The sequence below is a fragment of the Oryctolagus cuniculus genome, chromosome 11, assembly GCF_051225735.1.
Source record: "Oryctolagus cuniculus isolate XC-2025 breed Fujian yellow rabbit chromosome 11, ASM5122573v1, whole genome shotgun sequence".
In the NCBI taxonomy this organism is placed as follows: Eukaryota; Metazoa; Chordata; class Mammalia; order Lagomorpha; family Leporidae; genus Oryctolagus; species Oryctolagus cuniculus.
Window position 1 is genome coordinate 104,737,357 of NC_142877.1, and position 20,529 is coordinate 104,757,885.

General features: G+C 40.2%; 1 protein-coding gene across 2 annotated transcripts in view; it reads left to right on the forward strand.

Moving 5' to 3' along the window:
• The window catches only part of CHPT1 (choline phosphotransferase 1), a 35,190-nt gene that overhangs the window by 14,267 nt on the left and 394 nt on the right, over positions 1 to 20,529 (forward strand). The window contains exons 2-8 of one of the 2 annotated variants that reach the window (XR_001793389.4): positions 1,483 to 1,630; positions 2,507 to 2,648; positions 9,097 to 9,181; positions 12,055 to 12,186; positions 14,723 to 14,881; positions 15,288 to 15,413; positions 18,252 to 18,455. Coding sequence is in view for 1 of the 2 variants with exons in the window: in XM_008256976.5 (XP_008255198.1) it covers positions 1,483 to 1,630; positions 2,507 to 2,648; positions 9,097 to 9,181; positions 12,055 to 12,186; positions 14,723 to 14,881; positions 15,288 to 15,413; positions 18,252 to 18,362 (903 nt within the window). In the remaining variant the exon portion in view is untranslated. The remainder of the gene's footprint in view (positions 1 to 1,482; positions 1,631 to 2,506; positions 2,649 to 9,096; positions 9,182 to 12,054; positions 12,187 to 14,722; positions 14,882 to 15,287; positions 15,414 to 18,251; positions 18,456 to 20,529) is intronic. The other variant, XM_008256976.5, reaches the window with a different exon arrangement.

Sequence of the window (20,529 nt, forward strand, 5' to 3'; positions counted from 1 at the left end):
ACTCTCCTGCCTTGTATAATTAGAAAAGCAATAAAATAAAAGGTGGTGAACTTCACATTTTGGGCTGCTGGATTTTCTCCCCCTAAGACGTGGTGATGCTGGCTGCAGTGAAGGTGTGCGGAGTTAGCTGGCTCCTTTTCCGGCGGGATTTGAAGTCCTGTCTGTGCTTTCCAGAGGAGCCTTTATACCAGGGCTGTTCTGGGCCCACTGCCAAGGCAGTGCACCTCTGAGAACGTCACCCAGTGCCCCGGGTAGCACAGGGTCTTTCTGCTCTGCCTGCTGGGGCGTGAACTATTCCCAGCCTTGTGTGAGCTTCCGGACCTTCCACTGAGCAGCGCTGCTTTCCCTGACCTTGGTTGGTAGTAGTTTTGTCTCATCCAGGCACAGGTTGGTCTGAGATTTAAAGGTGCTTTGTACAGACTTTACTGCTCGTGCTCCTTTCTCTGTGCAGCACCCTTCTCTCCCATCCTCCCCTCACACATTCCAGCTGGCTTGACCTGTGCTCTGACTATTTCTCCCCAACACAGCCACACACACCACTGGGCTCAGGTTGGGTCCCTGTTCTGCACTGTGGCCTGGGCAGGGCCTGTGGACAGTTAGCTGGAGCCATCCTAGGGCTCACCTCACTTGCTTCCCCTTCTCTTGGGAATACTAAGCCTTTGCTACCTGTGGGGTCTGACAGCCTCTGTTCGTGGATTTGCTTGCCTTTCTAATTCAGCAAATTGGGAAGTAAATCCAGCGCGTGCTACTCCATTGTGAATGAAAGCCGAGGTCTGTAGTTTGCCTTTAAGTTCTGTATTCATACCAAGGACTTACTGAGTAACTTCAGATCTGTGCCATCCACACTCACACATCACTGAACGACAGGGTTACATGCTGAGAAATGCGTCGTCAGGCGATTTCATCGCCGTGTGAACATCATACAGTGGACTTACACACACCTAAATGGTGTAGCCTACAAAGGCTGTGCAGTACACCGTTAGTCCTGGGCTGCAGACCTGTTTTACATCTTACTGTGCTGAATGCCACAGGCCAGTAAAACACAATGGTGGGTATTTGTGGATCTAAACATAGAAAAGGTATGCTAGAAACTCCAGGTGATTGGAATTTGCCCTTGTACACGTGGTCAGCTGTTGACCAGAACGGTTATGCGCTGCGTGACTCTGAATGGTGTTCATTAAAAGAGCTGTGGTCCAGGGAATCAAGACCTAGGCCCTGATCCTTGCTTCAGCCATTGCGCTCCGTGTTGCTTACAGCTGGACCTCTGTGCACCCTTCTACCCAGCTGACTTAGGGCAGTTCATTTGATTCTTCAGTTTATTTCTTATTCATGGAAGGCGGGTTATGATGGTTCTTCATAACACACTGAAGTGACACAAAGCACAAACATGAGAAAATAACGTCAGTCGGCTTAGGTTGAAGTATCTTGAAACAGAAGCTCGCTTGTAGCCTAACAGTCTTTATGGTTTATGTTTACTCCTAGGCACCATACTGGACATACCTTATTTGTGCACTAGGACTCTTTATCTACCAGTCGCTGGATGCCATTGATGGGAAACAAGCCAGAAGAACTAATTCGTGTTCTCCTTTAGGAGAACTTTTTGACCATGGTTGTGACTCTCTTTCCACAGGTAAATTAATGGAGGTTTTTTTTCCCCCTATAATGTTGTGTTCCTGTGTTGTTTTTTTGTTTGTTTGTTTGTTTGTTTTGTCTTGATGGCTTTAAAAACCTACAATTGAGCTGTTGGGTCAGTTTTTTGGGAACAGTTTTTGTACAATATTCAAGAATTCATTTTGTTAAGTGTTTCTTATTTTTATTTTTGAAAGTTTACTTATTTATTTGAATGTTGGAGTTACAGAGAGAGAGGGGGAGAGAGGGAGAGAGAGGAGGGAAAGAGAGAAGAAGAGAGAGGGAAAGAGAGGGAGGGGGGAGAGAGAGAGAGAGAGAGAGAGAGAGAGAGATATCTTTCATTCACTGATTCATTCCCCAAGTGGCCACAGTGGTTATTTTAATGACTCTTTTATATCACTTAAAACTGTGTTTCTAGGCCGCCGCTGCAGCTCAGTACGCTAATCCTCCACCTGCAGCGCTGGCACACCGGGTTGTAGTCCTGGTCGGGGCGCCAGATTCTGTCCCGGTTGCCCCTCTTCCAGGCCAGCTCTCTGCTGTGGCCAGGGAGTGCAGTGGAGGATGGCCCAAGTGCTTGGGCCCTGCACCCCATGGGAGACCAGGATAAGCACCTGGCTCCTGCCATTGGATCAGCGCGGTGCAGTGGCTGCAGCGCGCTGGCCGCAGCGGCCATTGGAGGGTGAACCAACGGCAAAGGAAGACCTTTCTCTCCGTCTCTCTCTATCTCACTGTCCACTCTGCCTGTCAAAAAAAAAAAAAAAAAAAAAAACCATTAAAAAAAAAAAAACAAAACTCTGTGTTTCTAAACAGCACTGAGCAATTCTTTCATTAATTATTTAAAATTCTTACTGGTTCTTAAACCTTTCTGTTCCTTCAGTGTTTATGGCGGTTGGAGCCTCCATTGCTGTCCGCTTGGGCACTCACCCTGACTGGCTGTTTTTCTGCTCTTTTATTGGGATGTTCATGTTTTACTGTGCTCATTGGCAGACTTACGTTTCTGGCGTGTTGAGATTTGGAAAGTAAGTATGTTTCTTAAGTTGTACATTAAAAATACGGTTGAATTCATTTTCACAATCTCTTGTGCCATTTTTCTGTAAGGAAACAAAGCTCCAAGCAGTAATTTAAATATCTTTTTGTTTTTTTAATTGACACGTCCATAAATGCTGCACTTTAATGTCTTTTAGTATTCCATGTTACAAATAGGTACTTTATTTGGTAATAATTTATCTGCGTCTGTCTTTCACTAGCCCAAGCTCATAGTAGACCATGGGAAAAGAAAAATGAGGGACCTGGAGAGTATAGAAAAGGACAGGCAGTTCTTAAGTGTGCAGTGTTTCGTTCACTTAGTAAAATACTGTGCATTGGAGTCCAAGGTCCTTGCGGTCAAATCTCCCTGTGCCCAACAAGGGGGCTGCGCTCCTGACCGCACTCACCACCACCGACCGGTAGTCAGGGCACTCTCGGCTGTGGGGGACACACGGCGAGATAATGTGCAAGTGCCGGGAACCTGCTCGAGTTAAACGTGAAATCCCACCTGTGCCTCTGTGGTGCGCAGAGCAGGAACGCCCTGTCCTAGTCCCGTTTCCTCCCTGGCTCCCTCCCCGGCTCCCTCCCCGCCAGCTCCTTTAAGAACTCATTTCCAGCTTTGGCTTCCAGTGCCGACGGAGTCTTTTAAACTGCACTTTACTGTTGCCTAGGGGAAACAGGAGCTCTTAAGGAAGATTAATGAGAGGAGCAGCTCCACGCCATGCATGAGTTAGTGGGAGACAGGCGTCAGGGCGTTTTCCAGACTGATTCTAAGCTGTGGCCTCACCGCAGCCACCCCCTACGGGGCACTTCCGTATTTCGGGCACGATACTAAGAGCCTTACGGGCGTCACCTCGTATCTTCCTCGTATTAAGCCTGGAAGGTGGGCATTGCCTGCACTGTCCAAGTGAGGCAGTGCCGACATCCACTGCGCAGAGGCGGCCCTGCAGATTCCCTGCCAGTAAGAGGTAGGGCTAGGATTAACATCTAGGTCTGTTTGACTCCAAACTCCCTACTGTTATTGAGTGCCGCTCAATACCTAGACTCAGCTAATACATCAGATGCCGTGGATGGATGCTCGGAAGGGCACAACACGCTTTCAAAACACAGGCTTGTAGTCCATTGCATTAAAGGGATGTGGTTGCCATGACGCTGCTGACGTAGTCGGCCCGTGGTGTACGATGGCCTGCTTCAGCTTTCCAGAGTAAGGGGAAGGCAACCTAGGCGGAACTAGCTTAGGGAAATTTCTAAGGAAACTATGAATCTTTGTTTCCTTATATACTAGTCCAGAACCCAGGGACCCAGAAGCCTTGCTAGAAATGCAAGGCAGCCATGTAAATTAAGAGTCTGCAGCTCTTTGTAGATACGCTGCAAGAGAAAAGCCGCTGTGCAAAGCCAAACGCGTTTTGATTTGCTGAACTCGCTGTGGGAAACTGGAGTAATGATGCTGTGTCCGGGTTAATTGCCATTGTTGCTATTCCTCCATGACTAGCACTTCACCTTTTTGGTTCCTGGCTTCTTTGAACATCTTTCTGAAATGAGTCCGTTTGTATTTCCAGCCTGGTGGTACATTTTGCGCTCATTTGCTCCTTATCAGGAACCCAGAACTGGGGATGCAGGGATGAGTCGCCTGTGGAGCGGAATCTGCCCGACGGGCTAGGGAGGATCTTTCTGGGCAGCAGCGAGAGGAAAGAACTCAGCACTTTAGGGAAATGGCGGTTGTGGTGGAGCCCAGGGAGAGTGAACCCGAGCTCCCGCAGCGTCCCGGGGGCCAGCCATTTACACACTGACTCCGTGCCGCATCGATCCTAAGCAGTACGTTTTTGTTCACCTTGCCAAAGTGAAAATATCTCGGAGGACTGGGGGTAGGTTGATGCTCCTGCTTCCCAGAGCTACGAGAAGCGTCCATCTGTCGGCCCTCAGCCAAGGCCCTGCAGCTGCCTACAGACGGAGCCATGGCCAGTTGTCTGTGAGCTGGGCCAGATTTCTTGAAAGCCTGTCCGTATTTTAGTTTAATTTCTACAGTATTTGAGTGCAGATATATGCAACCAGACCAAACAATCTTGGAATGTACTGTGGAAATTTGTTTTGTGAGTACATTTCTGGTTTAAATCTTATTTATGTGCTTTCGCTCGTAATGAAACACTGAAGAAAAAGCCAGCCAAATGCATTTGTTTATTGGGCTGAAGAACCTGAGGTTTTACTACTATTACTACCTTTTTTACAGTATTTTTTTCTACCCTTTAAAGCCATTTATATTATGTACTGGTCAGTAGTGATTCTGTCTTAAGTAGAACAGTGAAAAGTCCAGGCTCTGAAATCAGATTTAGTTATCTGATCGGAAATACTAATCTCATTTTCTTCAGTTGCTTCACCTGTAGAATGGGAATCTTCACAATTGTCTAAAAGGTTATTGTGAAGAATGAATGATAGTGTGTGCAGAGGGCTGAGTGCAGAATCTGGCACAACAGTACACAGTAGTAAAGTTCTCATTATTAGGCGATGCTGTTTTTGTTTTAATTCAGTTTCTTTTGTATGCTTTCTTTCTCTCAAACGACAGTTAAAAAGTGGTATTTACTAAGGCAGACGTAGATATCTTACTTATCAATTGGTAGGTGTGTAAATAACAGATTCTTTAACGAAATAAGCATACAGAAGAAATGGAGTTAAAATAAATTTGAAGGTAGGAAGTCAACATAATTTGTTGAGTGATTTTGTGGAATACCAATGCGATAGTTAAACAATGAATTTGAATAAATATTTTTCTGATGCTTATTGAGCATCTATTGTCTCCCAGGCCCAGTTCTCAATACAAAAGTAATGAGTACACTAAACAGACAAACTCCCTGCCTCCAGAAGCAGAGTTTGCATTCTGATCTGGGGGCATGCAGTGAGAATGTTTACAGGCTAATCCAGCCAGTGATCAGCACTGTGTGTGAAGGACTTTAGCCCACTTAGAAGCTCCCAGGAAGCCTGTTCATGTTCCATGGGTGCTGGCAGAAGACACAAAGCTCCTGACCAGAGGAAAAGGATGCATTTATCACCCTGGGCAGCAGCACCGGCCAGAGGTTCCCTCCTTCACCCCTGCCCAGCAGCCCCCGGAGTCCTGTCCCCACAGCTGGGCCTAGATGAACACCTGGACCTGCAGTGGGTTGTACATGGGAGAGGAGCAGTGAGGACTCTGACAGTTAGAAGCAAGCCTGCTTGTTGTCTCAGGGAGATGTGACCTCATCCTTGAAGGTCGCTCACTGTGAACATGAGCTGGATAAAAAGCCCAGGTGAAGAGTATTCAGGCTCTTGATTCCTGGCACATCCTGCAGGAATCTGCTGGGATGCTCAGCTTGTGTGGCAAAGTTGCCTCTCTTAATTCAATGAAGAAAGAGTAAGCAGGGAAGAAAGAGTGATTTTTTTTTCATTGTTAATTTAAAAGAAAAATCTCTTTGAAAAGAAAGAGAGAGGGAGAGAGAGTAAGAGCTAGAGAGAAAGAGAGTCTTCCATCTGCTGGCTCACTGTCCAGACGACTACAGCAGCCAGGACAATGAGGAGCCAGGGCTCAGTCTGGATCTCCCACGTGAGTAGCAGGGAACCAACTACTTTAGCCATCACCTGCTCGCCCCCAGGGTGTACATTAGCACATTGGCTTAGCCTTGGCGGCTGTAGGTATTTGGGGAGTGAACCAGTGGAAGGAAGATCTCTCTCTCTCTTTTTTTCTGTCTCTCTTCTCTTTTTTTTTTTCCCCAGAAAATTTTTATTTAAGGTATACAGACTTCATGCATTTCATAAATACAACTTTAGGAACACAGTGATTCTTCCCACCATACGCACCCTCCCACCCAAACTCCCACCCTCTTCCTCCTCCCTCTCCTATTGCCATTCTTATTTTATACTAAGTTCTATTTTCAGTTAACTTTATACACATAAGTCCTTCTCTCTTTGTCACTCTGCCTTTCAAATAAATACATTTTAATAAAAAACCAGTATGTGATATGAATTTTGCCTATGTGAAACCAGGTTTCTAGCTACATCTCCATATGTGTCATTTAGTTTCACCAGAGAAAGTTTGTTCCAAAATCCCTGCCTGCTTTCTGGCCACTTGTCACACCCTGTGAAAATTATGGATGACAGTGGAGTTCTGTCATTGTTACTGAGAGGAGAGGGTGACACTGGCAGTGAGTCCCAAGTGTAGTAGGAAGAGCGTTGGCTCTGAAGTCGTTCTCTTGTAGCAGTAGTCAGCTTGTTCTAATTCAGGCACTGAAAAGTCGTTTCAGTTTCCCTGTCCAAAAGCAAGAATAGCTTCTAGCTCACACGGTACATAAAGGAAGCTCAGTAGACATTAGTGCTGCCCTCTTCATTTCTTCCACAAAGCACCACGTATTATCATAATTACCTTTTTTTTAAAGAATTATTTATTTATTTATTTGAAGGCAGAGACAGACAAAGAGAGGGAGAGGTCTTCCATCCACTGGTTCACTCCCCAGATGGCTGCAACGGTTGGAGCTGCACTGATCTAACTAAAGCCAGGAGCCAGGAGCTTCTTCCGGGTGTCCCACACGGGTGCAGGGGCCAAAGCACGCAGGCCATCCTCCCTCCACTGCTTTCCCAGGCCATAGCAGAGCTGGAAGAGCTGGGACACCAACCGGCACCCGTATGGGATGCTGGCACTGCAGGCAGTGGCCTCAGCACCGGGCTCTCACAGTCACCTTTTACAACCCACTCGATCCCTTCTTCAGGCAGCTGAAAGCCTTGCCTCTGCCCGCCGCCGACCTTATGAACACTAGATGTCAGTTGTTCATACTTGGACTTTTATGTGTAGGGGAAGGTTCAGTTCACCTTTTTCTTTTCTTTTTTTTTTTTTTTTTTTTTTTTTTGACAGGCAGAGTGGACAGTGAGAGAGAGAGACAGAGAGAAAGGTCTTCCTTTGCCGTTGGTTCACCCTCCAATGGCCGCCACGGCCGGCGCGCTGCGGCCGGCGCACCGCGCTGATCCGATGGCAGGAGCCAGGAGCCAGGTGCTTTTCCTGGTCTCCCATGGGGTGCAGGGCCCAAGCACCTGGGCCATCCTCCACTGCACTCCCTGGCCACAGCAGAGGGCTGGCCTGGAAGAGGGGCAACCGGGACAGAATCCGGCGCCCCAACCGGGACTAGAACCCGGTGTGCCGGCGCCGCTAGGCGGAGGATTAGCCTAGTGAGCCGCGGCGCCGGCCCCAGTTCACCTTTTTCTTCTAACTGCCCCCAAAATAACTGGTCGAGAAGTCTTCCGTTTCAAACCCAGTTTTATTTTATCACTTAATCCCGACATTTCTTATATTTACAGAGCAAAATATATTCTTCTGGGCATGTAAAGACTCCACGGCATGCGAGTGGAATGTTAAGTTGGTAGACAGATATAAAAATCTGGAGTTGAGGAAAAAAATATGTCATTTGGAGATATGGACTTAAAGGTCATTCGCTTATATATGGTAATCTTAATTGTGGGTGAACTTGTTCAGAGAATATGAAATTTCAGGTGGAATTCTAGAAACTATTTAAAATATGGAGGAAGAAGCAGACTAGGATAGAGCAAGAGAAGAGCTCTAGCCAGATAGGAAAACCAGGAGAGAGCATGGAATTAATAAGAATATAGCAAAGCATTTCAGGAAAAAGGGAATAATCAGAATCTTAAAGAATTACACAAGATAATTACCGAAAAAGAGATCTCCTAGATTTAACAAATTGAAAGTCACTAAAAAATTTTAGTAATGGGACCAAAAGCCAGACTGCAGTGGGTTAAACAACAGATACAAAGAGAGGAGAACATTACAGATGTAACTCTGCTTTCAGTTGGTCTCTTTATGGTGCAAAGGAGAAAGGGTTTTTGACAGCTTCAGGGGAATGTGGACTAGAGAGAGTGTTGGTTGGTAAGTGTTTTTTGAGAGAAAATTAAACACATTTCTGTATTAGAAGAATGTGGGAACAAAAAATTGTAGTGGCTGTCAGTAACTTAATAAGAAAGAAAGGCTGGCGGAATTCTCCCTACTTTTTAAGTGAAATCGGCATGAGAGTGTTTAAGAATGTGCCTGATATCACTTGTTCAGTTTTGTGTTATAATTCTTTCCCGATTTCTATGAGGAATGCATATTAGTAAAAGCTTCGAACTTCACAGAAGTGTATATACAGTAGGAAATAAGTCTTCGGCAGTCTCACTGATAACTATTAGAAGTCTGAACCAGGCTATACATCTTTCCCTCTGCATATATTAATATTCACCTGTGTGTGAGAGTATGTCCTGTAGCCTTTTTCACTTCACAGTGTGGTCAGTTGATAATTTAACGATGAAGGTAAAGGTAGAAAGAAGCTTACAGAGATTTTCACATTTTTGGTGTTTAAGTCTATGATCAACTAACCTTCGTCTTCAGGAATTTTGTTACAAACACCTTATCTCTTGTTTGTTCTTCCTCTTTAGAGTGGATGTAACGGAAATTCAGATAGCTTTAGTGATCATCTTTGTGTTGTCTACATTTGGAGGAGCGACAATGTGGGACTATACGGTAAATCTGAATATTTATATTTAAGTACTTTTTAAATGGTTAGGAAAAATATTACAGTCAAGTTTCTTTAGTCCTTGGTATTTAATACTCGTTCTATTTCTTAGCCTTTTTCTTTCATTTTATGCTATTAATATCCTATATACCTTATGCCATTTTCTCCTATACAAGAATACATTACCACATAGAAGTGAATGACTCTTATTCCTCTAAGACAAAACAAAAGCAAAAACAATACACGTATTGGAATTACTTTTTCTAGGCCAAAATTTGTTTCATATAATAGATCTTTTGTAAACTATTTTATATATGAAACTTATTCCTCCATATTAGGAAAGAAAAGTGGCTAGTTTGCATTTTATAATTGTCTCAGGGTGAAGATTCTCATATTAAGGAGTAGCTCTCTTCTGCTTTGGTAGCTTTTGACCTCAGTGTTTTGATGAAAGTTGGATCTTAGGAGGCTACTCTCTTGAATTCAGGCTTTGCATAGGAAGAACATTTGTGAAGAATCAAATAATTCTGTCACCACGAAGTCCACAACACTGGCTGACAGACAACTTTGTGCTAAGTGTTAAGAAGATAATAGCCAATAATTACCATTCTTTCAACACTTATATTCCTAAACATTTTGCCATCAGTTTCATCTTCCTGTCAGAACAATTCTATGCAATAGAGACTATCATTTTCCTGTTTTGTAAACAAGTCTTAGAATGATTAAGTACAGGAGCTAGGGATTAAACAGACTGATTTCAGACTCTATGCATGTAATCACAGAGCTATACACCTCCAGTAAGAATAGTACGGGATACACAGCTAAACATACTCGTACTGTATGATCAGCAGTCCCACTCCTTGGTACTTACTCAGATGAACTGAATGTTTTTGTCCACATGAAAACTTGCACACAAATTTTTATAGCACCTTTATTCTTAGTTGTCAAAACTGGGAAGCAACCGACATGCACATCACTAGGTAAATGGCCAGACTGTGGCACATCTAGACAGTGGACTACCAATCAGAATTTAAAATAAAGTAGACTAGGAAGCCATGAATAGAAGCGGAGGAACTTTCCGTGCTTACTAAGAGCAAGAAGACAGTCTGGGAAGACTGCGTGCTGTATGCCTCTTGTGTATAACTGCCTCACAGTCTACAAAAGGCAAAACTATGGAGGCAGTAAAAAGGTCAGTGATTGCCAGGAGCTGGGAGAGGGAGAGAGGAATAGATAGAGCACAGAGAATGTTTAGGGCTATGGATTTTTTTGGATACGTGTCATTATATATTGATCTTAACACACAGAATGTAGGACACTGAGAGGTGGAACCCTCCTATGAACTGTGAACTTAGCTTGATAGCGATGCATCAGTATAGGCTCATCAGTTGTAACAACTGTACCACTCTGGTGGGGGATGATGATAGTGGGCAAGGCTGGGGGGAGGAAGAAGGAAATATGTGGGAACTCTGCTTTCTGCTCAGCTTTGCTGTGAACATAAAACTGCCCTTAAATAATAAAGTTTATTAAAAGCATAGTATAAGATTTCCTTGGCATTTAATATCAGAATTGCCAATTACCAGTAGGCTCAGAAATAGATTTGGAGCATATTCCTAAGTAGTGATGCATTAGGCGAGACATGCATAACCCTTCTTGTCATGTAACAACATAGCAAAATTAAGAATATATTACCATAGGTCCATACAATATACCAGAGAGATTCTACGTGTCTTCTATGGTAGCTGTTTTGCTAGTTCCCCTAAGATGCTAAATGTGGACCCAGAAGCAGTTGGGCAATACCAATGATGAAGTCAGGTGTGGTTGTCTTACATTTGGAATTGAATCTTCAAATTGTAAAGTTCAGTGTTTTGGCAGTATCATAGGAAGGAAGCACACTTGCTTATTTCACCAAAAAAAAAAAAAAACACAGCAATTTATTTTTTATGTAAGTTTCTAAATTCAGTTGTTAACCTGTAGTTTCCACAAATTGCAATACAATATTTCAAAGTCTATTTTCAAAACACAGTAGCCTGTAGCTTCTGGCAATTCATTGTTACTGTTTTTTAAATCCTTTGCTGCCTGTGGAAGTTTTCTTGAACAGCTATTGACCAACAGGTAAATATGTTGCTAGAGATTTAATCCTGGATATTAACCACACAACGTTTTTGCATGCCCACACATCATGATATTTGTCACATTTATGATGCAGATCATGGCGCCTGCCTCTCCTGGGATGCTGCCTCTGAAAGGCTACTGAATTCAAATGGACTATCCTTTTTCATGTTTAAGTCGGAGGAAAGCTTGTGAGATTAAATATTTAATAATGATTATATCAACAGATGGACATGACTTTGTGGATTCATTTTTCACTTAATAAATAAAGCAATTAAAAAAAAATTCCGGTTTGGCTACATTCCAGAAGTTAAGATTTGTTTACAAGAAAAAGGATAGCTTTTTTTTTTTTTTTTTAAGATTGATTAATTTATTTAAAAGTCAGATTTGCAGAGAGAGGGAGAAATAGATCTTCTATCCGCTGGTTCACTCCACAAATGACTGCAATGGCCAGGGCTGGCCAGGCTGAAGCCAGGAGCCGGGAGCTTCCTCCAGGTCTCCCATGTGGGTGCAGAGGCCCAAGAACCTGGGCTATCTTCCACTGCCTTCCTAGGTGCATTATTAGGCAACTGGATTGGAACTGGAGTGGCCAGGACTTGAACCAGTGTCCATATGGGATGCCAGCACTGCAGATGGCAGCTTAACCCACTGCACCACAGTGCTGGCCCTCAAGGATAGCTTATTGTATAGGGCCATATAATAGTGTTTCTGTATTATTTAATAGGGGAAAAATGCTGTTTTCTTAATGATTTGTTTCTTTCCTCTACCCCTAAAGATACCCATTCTAGAAATAAAACTGAAGATCCTTCCAGCTCTTGGAGTAGTAGGTGGAGCAATATTTTCCTGTTCAAATTACTTCCATGTTATCCTCCATGGTGGTGTTGGCAAGAATGGATCCACAATAGCAGTAAGGAATTGATTTCATCATCATTAATTTTTATGATACATTTTATCATCAGTTATAAAAATATACTTAAAATATGCCAAAGTTAAAGACTGAGAAAGGAAAGTAAATAAAGAATTCGTTTTAGGCACATAGTACAAAAGTCATTTTAAAAAGTTTAGACTGATAACAAATCATTTTTCCTCTTTCTACAGGCTTGCTCAGCGTAGACTTTTCTGGCATTTCATTTAATCATCCACTGTTTCATTACTGTACATAAGTAAGAGTTGCCATTTGTTCTCTTGCATCTCTCTCCTTGAAGTAATAGGGGAGAGGAGGAAAAGTAGGGAATGATTCCTGACTAGATGGCAGGAAAGCTGCCAAGGTCAGTGGTATCACCTTTGGGGCAATAAATTACTCGTAACATAAATTTTGCTGGGATTTCACTGACATATACTTAAAAGAACTATTCTAATATTTTTAAAGGTAAAAAATTTCACCTTCATTCTTGAATGTGGATATACTTTGTATTTGTGTTCCTTATAACTTAATCATGCTGTATTACTCTTATATTTATTCATATTTGTTTTTAAAAACTTCTTTAAGAAAGTAGAATTCCTACCAGTTCTTAAATGCGTAGCAGTCATGTTTCTTTTAAAAGCTTATTGTCCAGGCCGGCGCCGCGGCTCACTAGGCTAATCCTCCGCCTTGCGGCGCCGGCACACCGGGTTCTAGTCCCGGTCGGGGCACCGGATTCTGTCCCGGTTGCCCCTCTTCCAGGCCAGCCCTCTGCTGTGGCCAGGGAGTGCAGTGGAGGATGGCCCAGGTGCTTGGGCCCTGCACCCCATGGGAGACCAGGAAAAGCACCTGGCTCCTGGCTCCTGCCATCTGATCAGCGCGGTGCGCCGGCCGCATCGCGCTGGCTGCGGCGGCCATTGGAGGGTGAATCAACGGCAAAGGAAGACCTTTCTCTCTGTCTCTCTCTCTCACTGTCCACTCTGCCTGTCAAAAAAAAAAAAAAAAAAAAAAGTGTGGAGAAAAAAAAAGCTTATTGTCCTCCTCTAGGCAGCTGAAGTTATGAAGATAAGTACTTATCCCCATGATGCAAAACATGAGAATGCCTTTTGTTAAGGATTTCTTTAAACCATAACACAGTCTCTTTAAATGTCTTTGGTTCCACAGTTCAACATTTCTATTTTTTATGGCTCAACTTGATTTTAGAAAACAGTCAAAATCATTTGGAGCCTGGTCGAATAAATACGAGGAGTAATAAGTGTGAGATACACCATTTTTATTTAAAAAGTTTCATTTGTTAAATGAAATTGTTCCTAAGACAATTTCAAAGCAGTCTCCATAATTCATAAATTATCCACCTTTGTGAATAAATTACATATGTATTTAATTTGAAAGAAAAATATAAAATTCATTTAGATATGTAAGTTCTGGTATATTTGGGAAAAAATGTCATTTCTTGAGATCTTTTGTCAGTTAATCTCTGTATCATATTTTGTGTATTAGGTGCTTAGGAATACATGTTGCTTGACCATGTATGATAAAATAGAGCAGTAGCTGAAATGTAATTTCCACTAAAGAAAATAAGCTTTAGCTTATCAATGTATACTTTAGAGAAAATTTACCAAGAAATAATTATTAAATGTTTAAAGGAAAACAGAAGAAATTGAACACAAGCTGGAAAGTGGTTAATTTCAGACTCCTAAACTGGCGTTTTATTCAGCTTTTTTAGCAGCATCTTTGTGTGTGAATGAAATCTAAGAACTATAATATATAAAAGGTTAAATAATATTTGTGTAAACCTTTATAATTTATTACCATATAATAGTGTTTTATTATAATTTTGTAATTTTATAGTAAATTCTAACCTAAAACATGCAAATTTTTTTGAGAGGCAAAGAAAAACAGAGGGCTTCCATCTGCCAGTTCACTCTCCAAATGCCTGCAACAGCTGGGTCTAGGCCAGGACCAGAGCCAGGGTCTGAGAATGCAATCAGATGTCCCATGTAGGTGGCGGGAGCCCAGCCAGGTGAACCCTCACAGCTGCGTCTCAGGGTCTGCATTGGCAGGAAGCTGGAGTCAGGGCTGAAGCTAGGAATAAAACCCAGGCACTCTGATGTGGGACATGGGTGTCTTTACTGCTAGGCTGAATGATGGCTTGCAAAATGGAAATATGATACTCCAGAGTAAGACTGTGCTAAAGAACACATTTAAATTGGTGTTTATAGATTTAGTAAGTCTTAATACATAATGTGTTTGAATATTTTATTTAGGATGGGCAGTGCTGAAAGAATCCTGATTCACATAAATAAACATGTAATGACTAGATCATAAAGTTTTACAACTAAAGGGAAATGTTGCTATAGAGAGAAACCACAGGAGAATTAAACTCCTCCTAATCATTGATTAAAATGTTTTATAGAATTGTGACAGGATAAGCTTTATTTCATTATATCTAAATCTTTGCACAAAAAAGATGCTCAGAAAGTTTGCATTGTAATAAATGCAGTATTAAAATGTGACGCTGTTTTTCTGCTTTATTCCTTAGGGCACAAGTGTCTTGTCACCTGGGCTCCACATAGGATTAATTATTATCCTGGCAATAATGATCTATAAAAAGTCAGCAACTAATGTGTTTGAAAAGCATCCTTGTCTTTATACCCTAATGTTTGGATGTGTCTTTGCTAAAGTCTCACAAAAATTAGTGGTAAGAAATTCTTCTGTGATTCTTCTGTAAATACTGTATTCAGTCTTCAGATGACAAAGATGGATGCTAATACAGGTTTTCTTCCATGGAGTCAGCATCACAGTAAATGGCCATGTGCCCCAAGCCAAATTGATTTGTTACATCTAGTTCTTATTTTTCATGCTTAATCATATTAAGAATGTTTATCATGTTTAACTATCAATTAGAATTTTCTGCTGTCAAGGAATTTGAATACTGAAAATTTTAATTAGCTACCTAGTTATGAATTTGAGGTGTACGTAAGTTTTCCCTTATCAAATATATTAAATGGTCTCTGCCTTTAGTAGTGAATTAGTATAATGCTGTTTGAAAATAAAAGCAAAAACATTTAAAATTTAGTAGTGAAATTATTTTACTTCTTTTATAGATAGCTCACATGACCAAAAGTGAACTCTATCTTCAAGATACCATCTTTGCTGGGCCAGGTCTTTTGTTTTTAGACCAGTACTTTAATAATTTTGTAGATGAATATGTCATCCTATGGATAGCAATGGTAAGTAGTTTCTTGCTTTCTATTTAACCGATGTCAGATCAGGCTGTGTTTAACAAGCATTTCAGTGAGGTATCAGTAGCTTCAGTATCTATTACAGTAAATGTTTCTGAATATTTAAGATTATTTCTCCTAAGCATGATTCTTTTATATTACATGTAGAAGTGGCTGAGGTACCCCGAGGTCTGGCTTCTAGTAACGGATCCTTAGAAATACAATTGTATACCTAAAGATAACTATTCTGCCTTCCCCACCCCGCCACTGCCCCAAACTAATACAATCAAAAACCATTTCACCCTGCCCAAGGGACTTTCTGAGCAAATCAATATTTTTAGAATTAGTCACTGCTTTTAGTAGGTAGGTTGCAAGCAAATTAGATGGGATTAGTGCTAGCAAAGGTAAGCACTTATTGCGTCAAGAACTGACAGCTAATGTTAAGGAAACAAAACAGAATAGGTATAGTGGACATGACTAAGTACTTAATTCTGAGACCATTTTATACTAGAAGCAAGCAACCTTGTACATCTGTAAAGGCTATTAGTGCATAATTTGTATTAATAATGACTTAGTCCTCAGCAAAGGTTAATAAATTCTCATTATGTATTGCATATGAAAGAGATGTAAATAATACCTATATATTCAAAATGATTACAAAATTCAGAATATGGTGCTTATGAGAGACACTTTAGCCATTTGAGGAGAGATTTGTTGGTAACATTTCATCCACAAGACTGGATAAGTGGAAAATTATTAATTTCTTAAAAAAATAGTATTGAGGTGTATCTTTATGGCTGATCTTCAACTAATGGTGGTTTGGAACAGCTTTGCTATATTTTACCCCATCTCTGGACTTTGCCAGCCATCACCAAATCGTTATATAATCATACTGAGGTGCTTTTAAAGAAAAATGCTGCAATGAATCTTTTGATAGTTCAAATTATCTCACCCTATGTTAGATTTAGATATTTTAAAAATTCTCTATTCTGTTCATGAATCACTGAGTTGCATCTAATGATCTTTCACTAGGCTGTACAATATTATACTTTTTCTAGGGTAATAATATTCACAGCCCATTCAGAAGTCTTCTACTCTTACTATGGTGATGAGACATAATTCTTAGTCCTTCAAGGTGGACAATGAAATTTTTCAGGCAATATTCTAAAAAGTGCTTGAATATCAGAATTTCCTTTAATTTTCTATCCACTATAAATGTTTTTAGGGTTTATAAACAATCAAGATTAAGAAATGAAAGTGATTATTAAATATATCTGAAAATTCAATCTACGAGTTTTCTTGTTTCTTTTTTGTTTAGTGAATTTGATTACATATTACTGAATGGAATTATTTAACATAATTAAAATATCAGGTGTTAAAAGCTCAAACATCAATTTTTTAATGAGTAATTGTCTTGGTTTATACCAGTGATGGTGAACTGAAGAGTCCAATTAAGTTTTTATTTTCATTTATTCATTTCATTTCATTTGAGAGGTAGAGAGGGAGGGAGAGGAAGAGAGAAGAGGTGTTTCATCAGCTGGTCCTTTCCCCAAATGCCTGCAACAGTCAGGGCTGAGACAGTTGGGAATCAAGGGCCCAGAACTCCATCTGGGCCTCCCCTCTGGGTGGCAGGAATCCAACTACTTGATATTGTCTGCTGCCTCCCAGGGTGTGCATTAGCAGGAAGCTAGATTGGAAGAACAGTAGCCAGAACTCAATATGGGATGTGGGCATCCCAAGGAGCAGATTCGCCACTGCACCAGAAACCCATATACAGTGTTTTGTAAAACACTGTATCAATTTTATAACCATTTAAAAAGACACACACGGCTGGCGCTACGGCTCACTAGGCTAATCCTCCGCCTTGCGGTGCCGGCACACCGGGTTCTAGTCCAGATCAGGGCGCCGGATTCTGTCCCAGTTGCCACTCTTCCAGGCCAGCTCTCTGCTGTGGCCAGGGAGTGCAGTGGAGGATGGCCCAAGTGCTTGGGTCCTGCACCCCATGGGAGACCAGGAGAAGTACCTGGCTCCTGCCATCGGATCAGCGCGGTGCGCCGGCCACGGCGGCCATTGGAGGGTGAACCAACGGCAAAGGAAGACCTTTCTCTCTGTCTCTCTCTCTCACTGTCCACTCTGCCTGTCAAAAAAAAAAAAAAAAAAAAAAAAGACACACACACACACCAACGTGGGCCAAACTATATATATATACTAAATGGAATCTCTAGGAAAAAGCTTCCTGCTTCAAAGAGAAAAGGACTTGATAGAGCTTTCTAAGTAAAATGAGGGATTTCTCCCTCATGAGTGAGAATTTCCTCTTGAAGGGCATAGCTGTGAGGCTCCTTTTCCACCTTGCTTGTCTGAAGGGAAGCATCTGACTGTTCTCTGGGCAGTCTAGAGACCTTCCTGCTTTATTCCGTATAGAACACAATCTGGTACATGCTTCAGCTGTCATGTATTTTCCAGACTTACCTTTTTTAACCTCAAAGGACTAAGAAATACATACGATAGAATGGATTCATTATAAGGTCATGGCTGATAGCCCCTTGAAAGAGAAAATTAGTGGCTTCATTGCATAGCACAAAGTTGAGAAAGTAGAGGTAGAAGATGGATTTGGTGACCTTTGTAGTCTAGTCCTTTTAACTTCTATATGCCTGTTCCTACAACTGTGAAATACCCTGCATATTCCAGACGACTCTAGTGAGGTATGAATATGAAACATGAAAGTACTTTAAATTTAGTATTTTCAACTGAGAATGTTTAAGATTTGTAGGGAAACAGAAAAGTAGCTCCAGCTTCAGAAAAGATAGACCATAATCCATTTTATATTTTCTTTTTTTGCTTCTAAAGGTCATTTCTTCATTTGATATGATGATATACTTTAGTGCTTTGTGCCTGCAAATTTCAAGACACCTTCATCTAAATATCTTCAAGACTTCATGTCATCAAGCACCTGAACAGGTTTACAAGCATATTGACTGACTAATAGTCCAAGGAAAAGAGGAGAAGCAGTTAGGGGAACCTATGAGTGAAGGAAATCTCCCTATGCAGGAGGCTAGTATATGATCAAATAAGGATATATTTGAATATAAAATGTATATCCTGCAGTCCATTATGTCTATTTCTGTTGTGAAGCCCTTATTATATAGCAACGTTCTGATCACAGGTACTGTTAGAGTAATAAAGCAAAACCAAAAGAAGAAATTTCAATCCTAGGAATAAGAAACTAAATCCTGATATCAGTGTCTTTAGAACCTGTGAGAAATACTTATTTGATACTTGAGGTTTTTATTGCCAAAGGATTATATAAAAATTCAGAACTTAACCATCTTGAGGCTGATAGTTCCTTTGATTATTAAAGGTTCAAAGTGAGCTTATAATACCGCCTCAGAACATGACTTAATTGAGTCAAGTGACACTATTAAGAAATACACATATTTTTAATATTAGCCCCTTTCAAAAGAAGTATGTTAACTACTATGGTATATAAGGAAATACTTGCTTTAGTATATAAATTAGAATTTAAAAGGCCTATAGGATTTTTAAATAATTTGTATTTATAAAAGACATTTGTCATACCAGTCCAGAAAAACATAAAATCTTCACATTGAGAGTACTTTGGTTCTTGATATTCTGAGTTCAAATTTCACTGTCACAAAGAAATTGACAATGTTCCCTTTTATGAAAAATAAAACAATATCTAAAATAGTTGACATATAAGAATTAATAACTTGTGAAAACACTGAAAAAATATCTTCCCTTGAGAAATTTGCCAGTTACTTTAAGTATATATATTGACTTGTTTGAGGTGGTAAGAGGATACAATGTTATTTTAATAAGTATATAAGGTACTGATTTTTATCTTTCCATTCATATTTAGATTGGTCATTATGAATACTGTAACAGAGATCTCTGGTGATCCAAATTTTCAAACTGCCATATGACCCTATTTCTAATTTTATACAACACATCTGTAGACCACATGCCATATGATAACCAGGGAAATAAGAGTAATGTTATTATATCTGTCTTAAGCAAAAGAAAAAGCAGAAAAACTTATATGAAGTAAGCACACAAAAAAACACTTTGGGGTACTCATTTTGCCTCTGTTACTATTGGTAAAAGCTCTTAAACCTTAGAAGTTAACACAGAATTTTCCAATATTTACATTGGCAGAAAAGGAAAATCTTTTACAAAGCTTAGAAATTTAGGAAGTAAAGTGCCCTTGTAATGTCAAATATTTGTTGATGGTAGAGGATTAATTTATTTCTAAATTATCACAGTTTCAAAAAGGTTAAAGTGGGTTATAGATACCAAAATTTGAACTTCAAACATGGAAAAGCAGGAGGCAAATTCACTCCTCTTCTCCTAACAAGCATATTTTTTTATCCTTAATTATTCATGGGAAGCAATGTCAGAAAAAAAACAATACTAAGCTTAAGTGATTTATTTCAATCAAATGTTAAAACAATGTAATATCTCACAAATCAAATATCTCATGTATTTTTCTATGTAAAATGCACATTTTAAAAGGTATAAAATTAACTATAAGTTTACAAATGAATATAAATATCGTATTTCCATGTATTTATTAAGTTTTAAAGTTGAAGATACATTGTAGGTATTCTTTAAAGACAGATGTGAAGTAGTTAAACCACAGGTAATTGGGTGGGAGGGTGGGTATGGTGGGAAGAATCACTATATTCCTAAAGTTGTACTTATGAAATTTGTACTCATTAAATAAAAGGTTTTTTTGGGAAAAAAACCATAGGTAATTAAATAAGCTAATGATATGCTTTCAATCTTGCTAAATGACATTTTGATGTCTTTGTGGAAATGACATATTTAGAAATTCATGAATTAAAACTGATAACCTTATTTAATTGTCTTAATAGGCAGTTTATTCCAGAACACAAACTTCAGCTTCTGGCAGTATATTTTATAAGTCAATAGATTTTCTTTAGAAATATTTTCATCAGAATGTAACAATATATAGAAAAAGATGCACATGTAAAATAGATTTTGTATATATTTTTTTCCTTTAGGAAGAACAGTGTAACCTTCTGTCCTTTGCTTTCCACTTTTTGGGACTAATGCAGATACACAGAAACTAAAATCTAAATTTAAA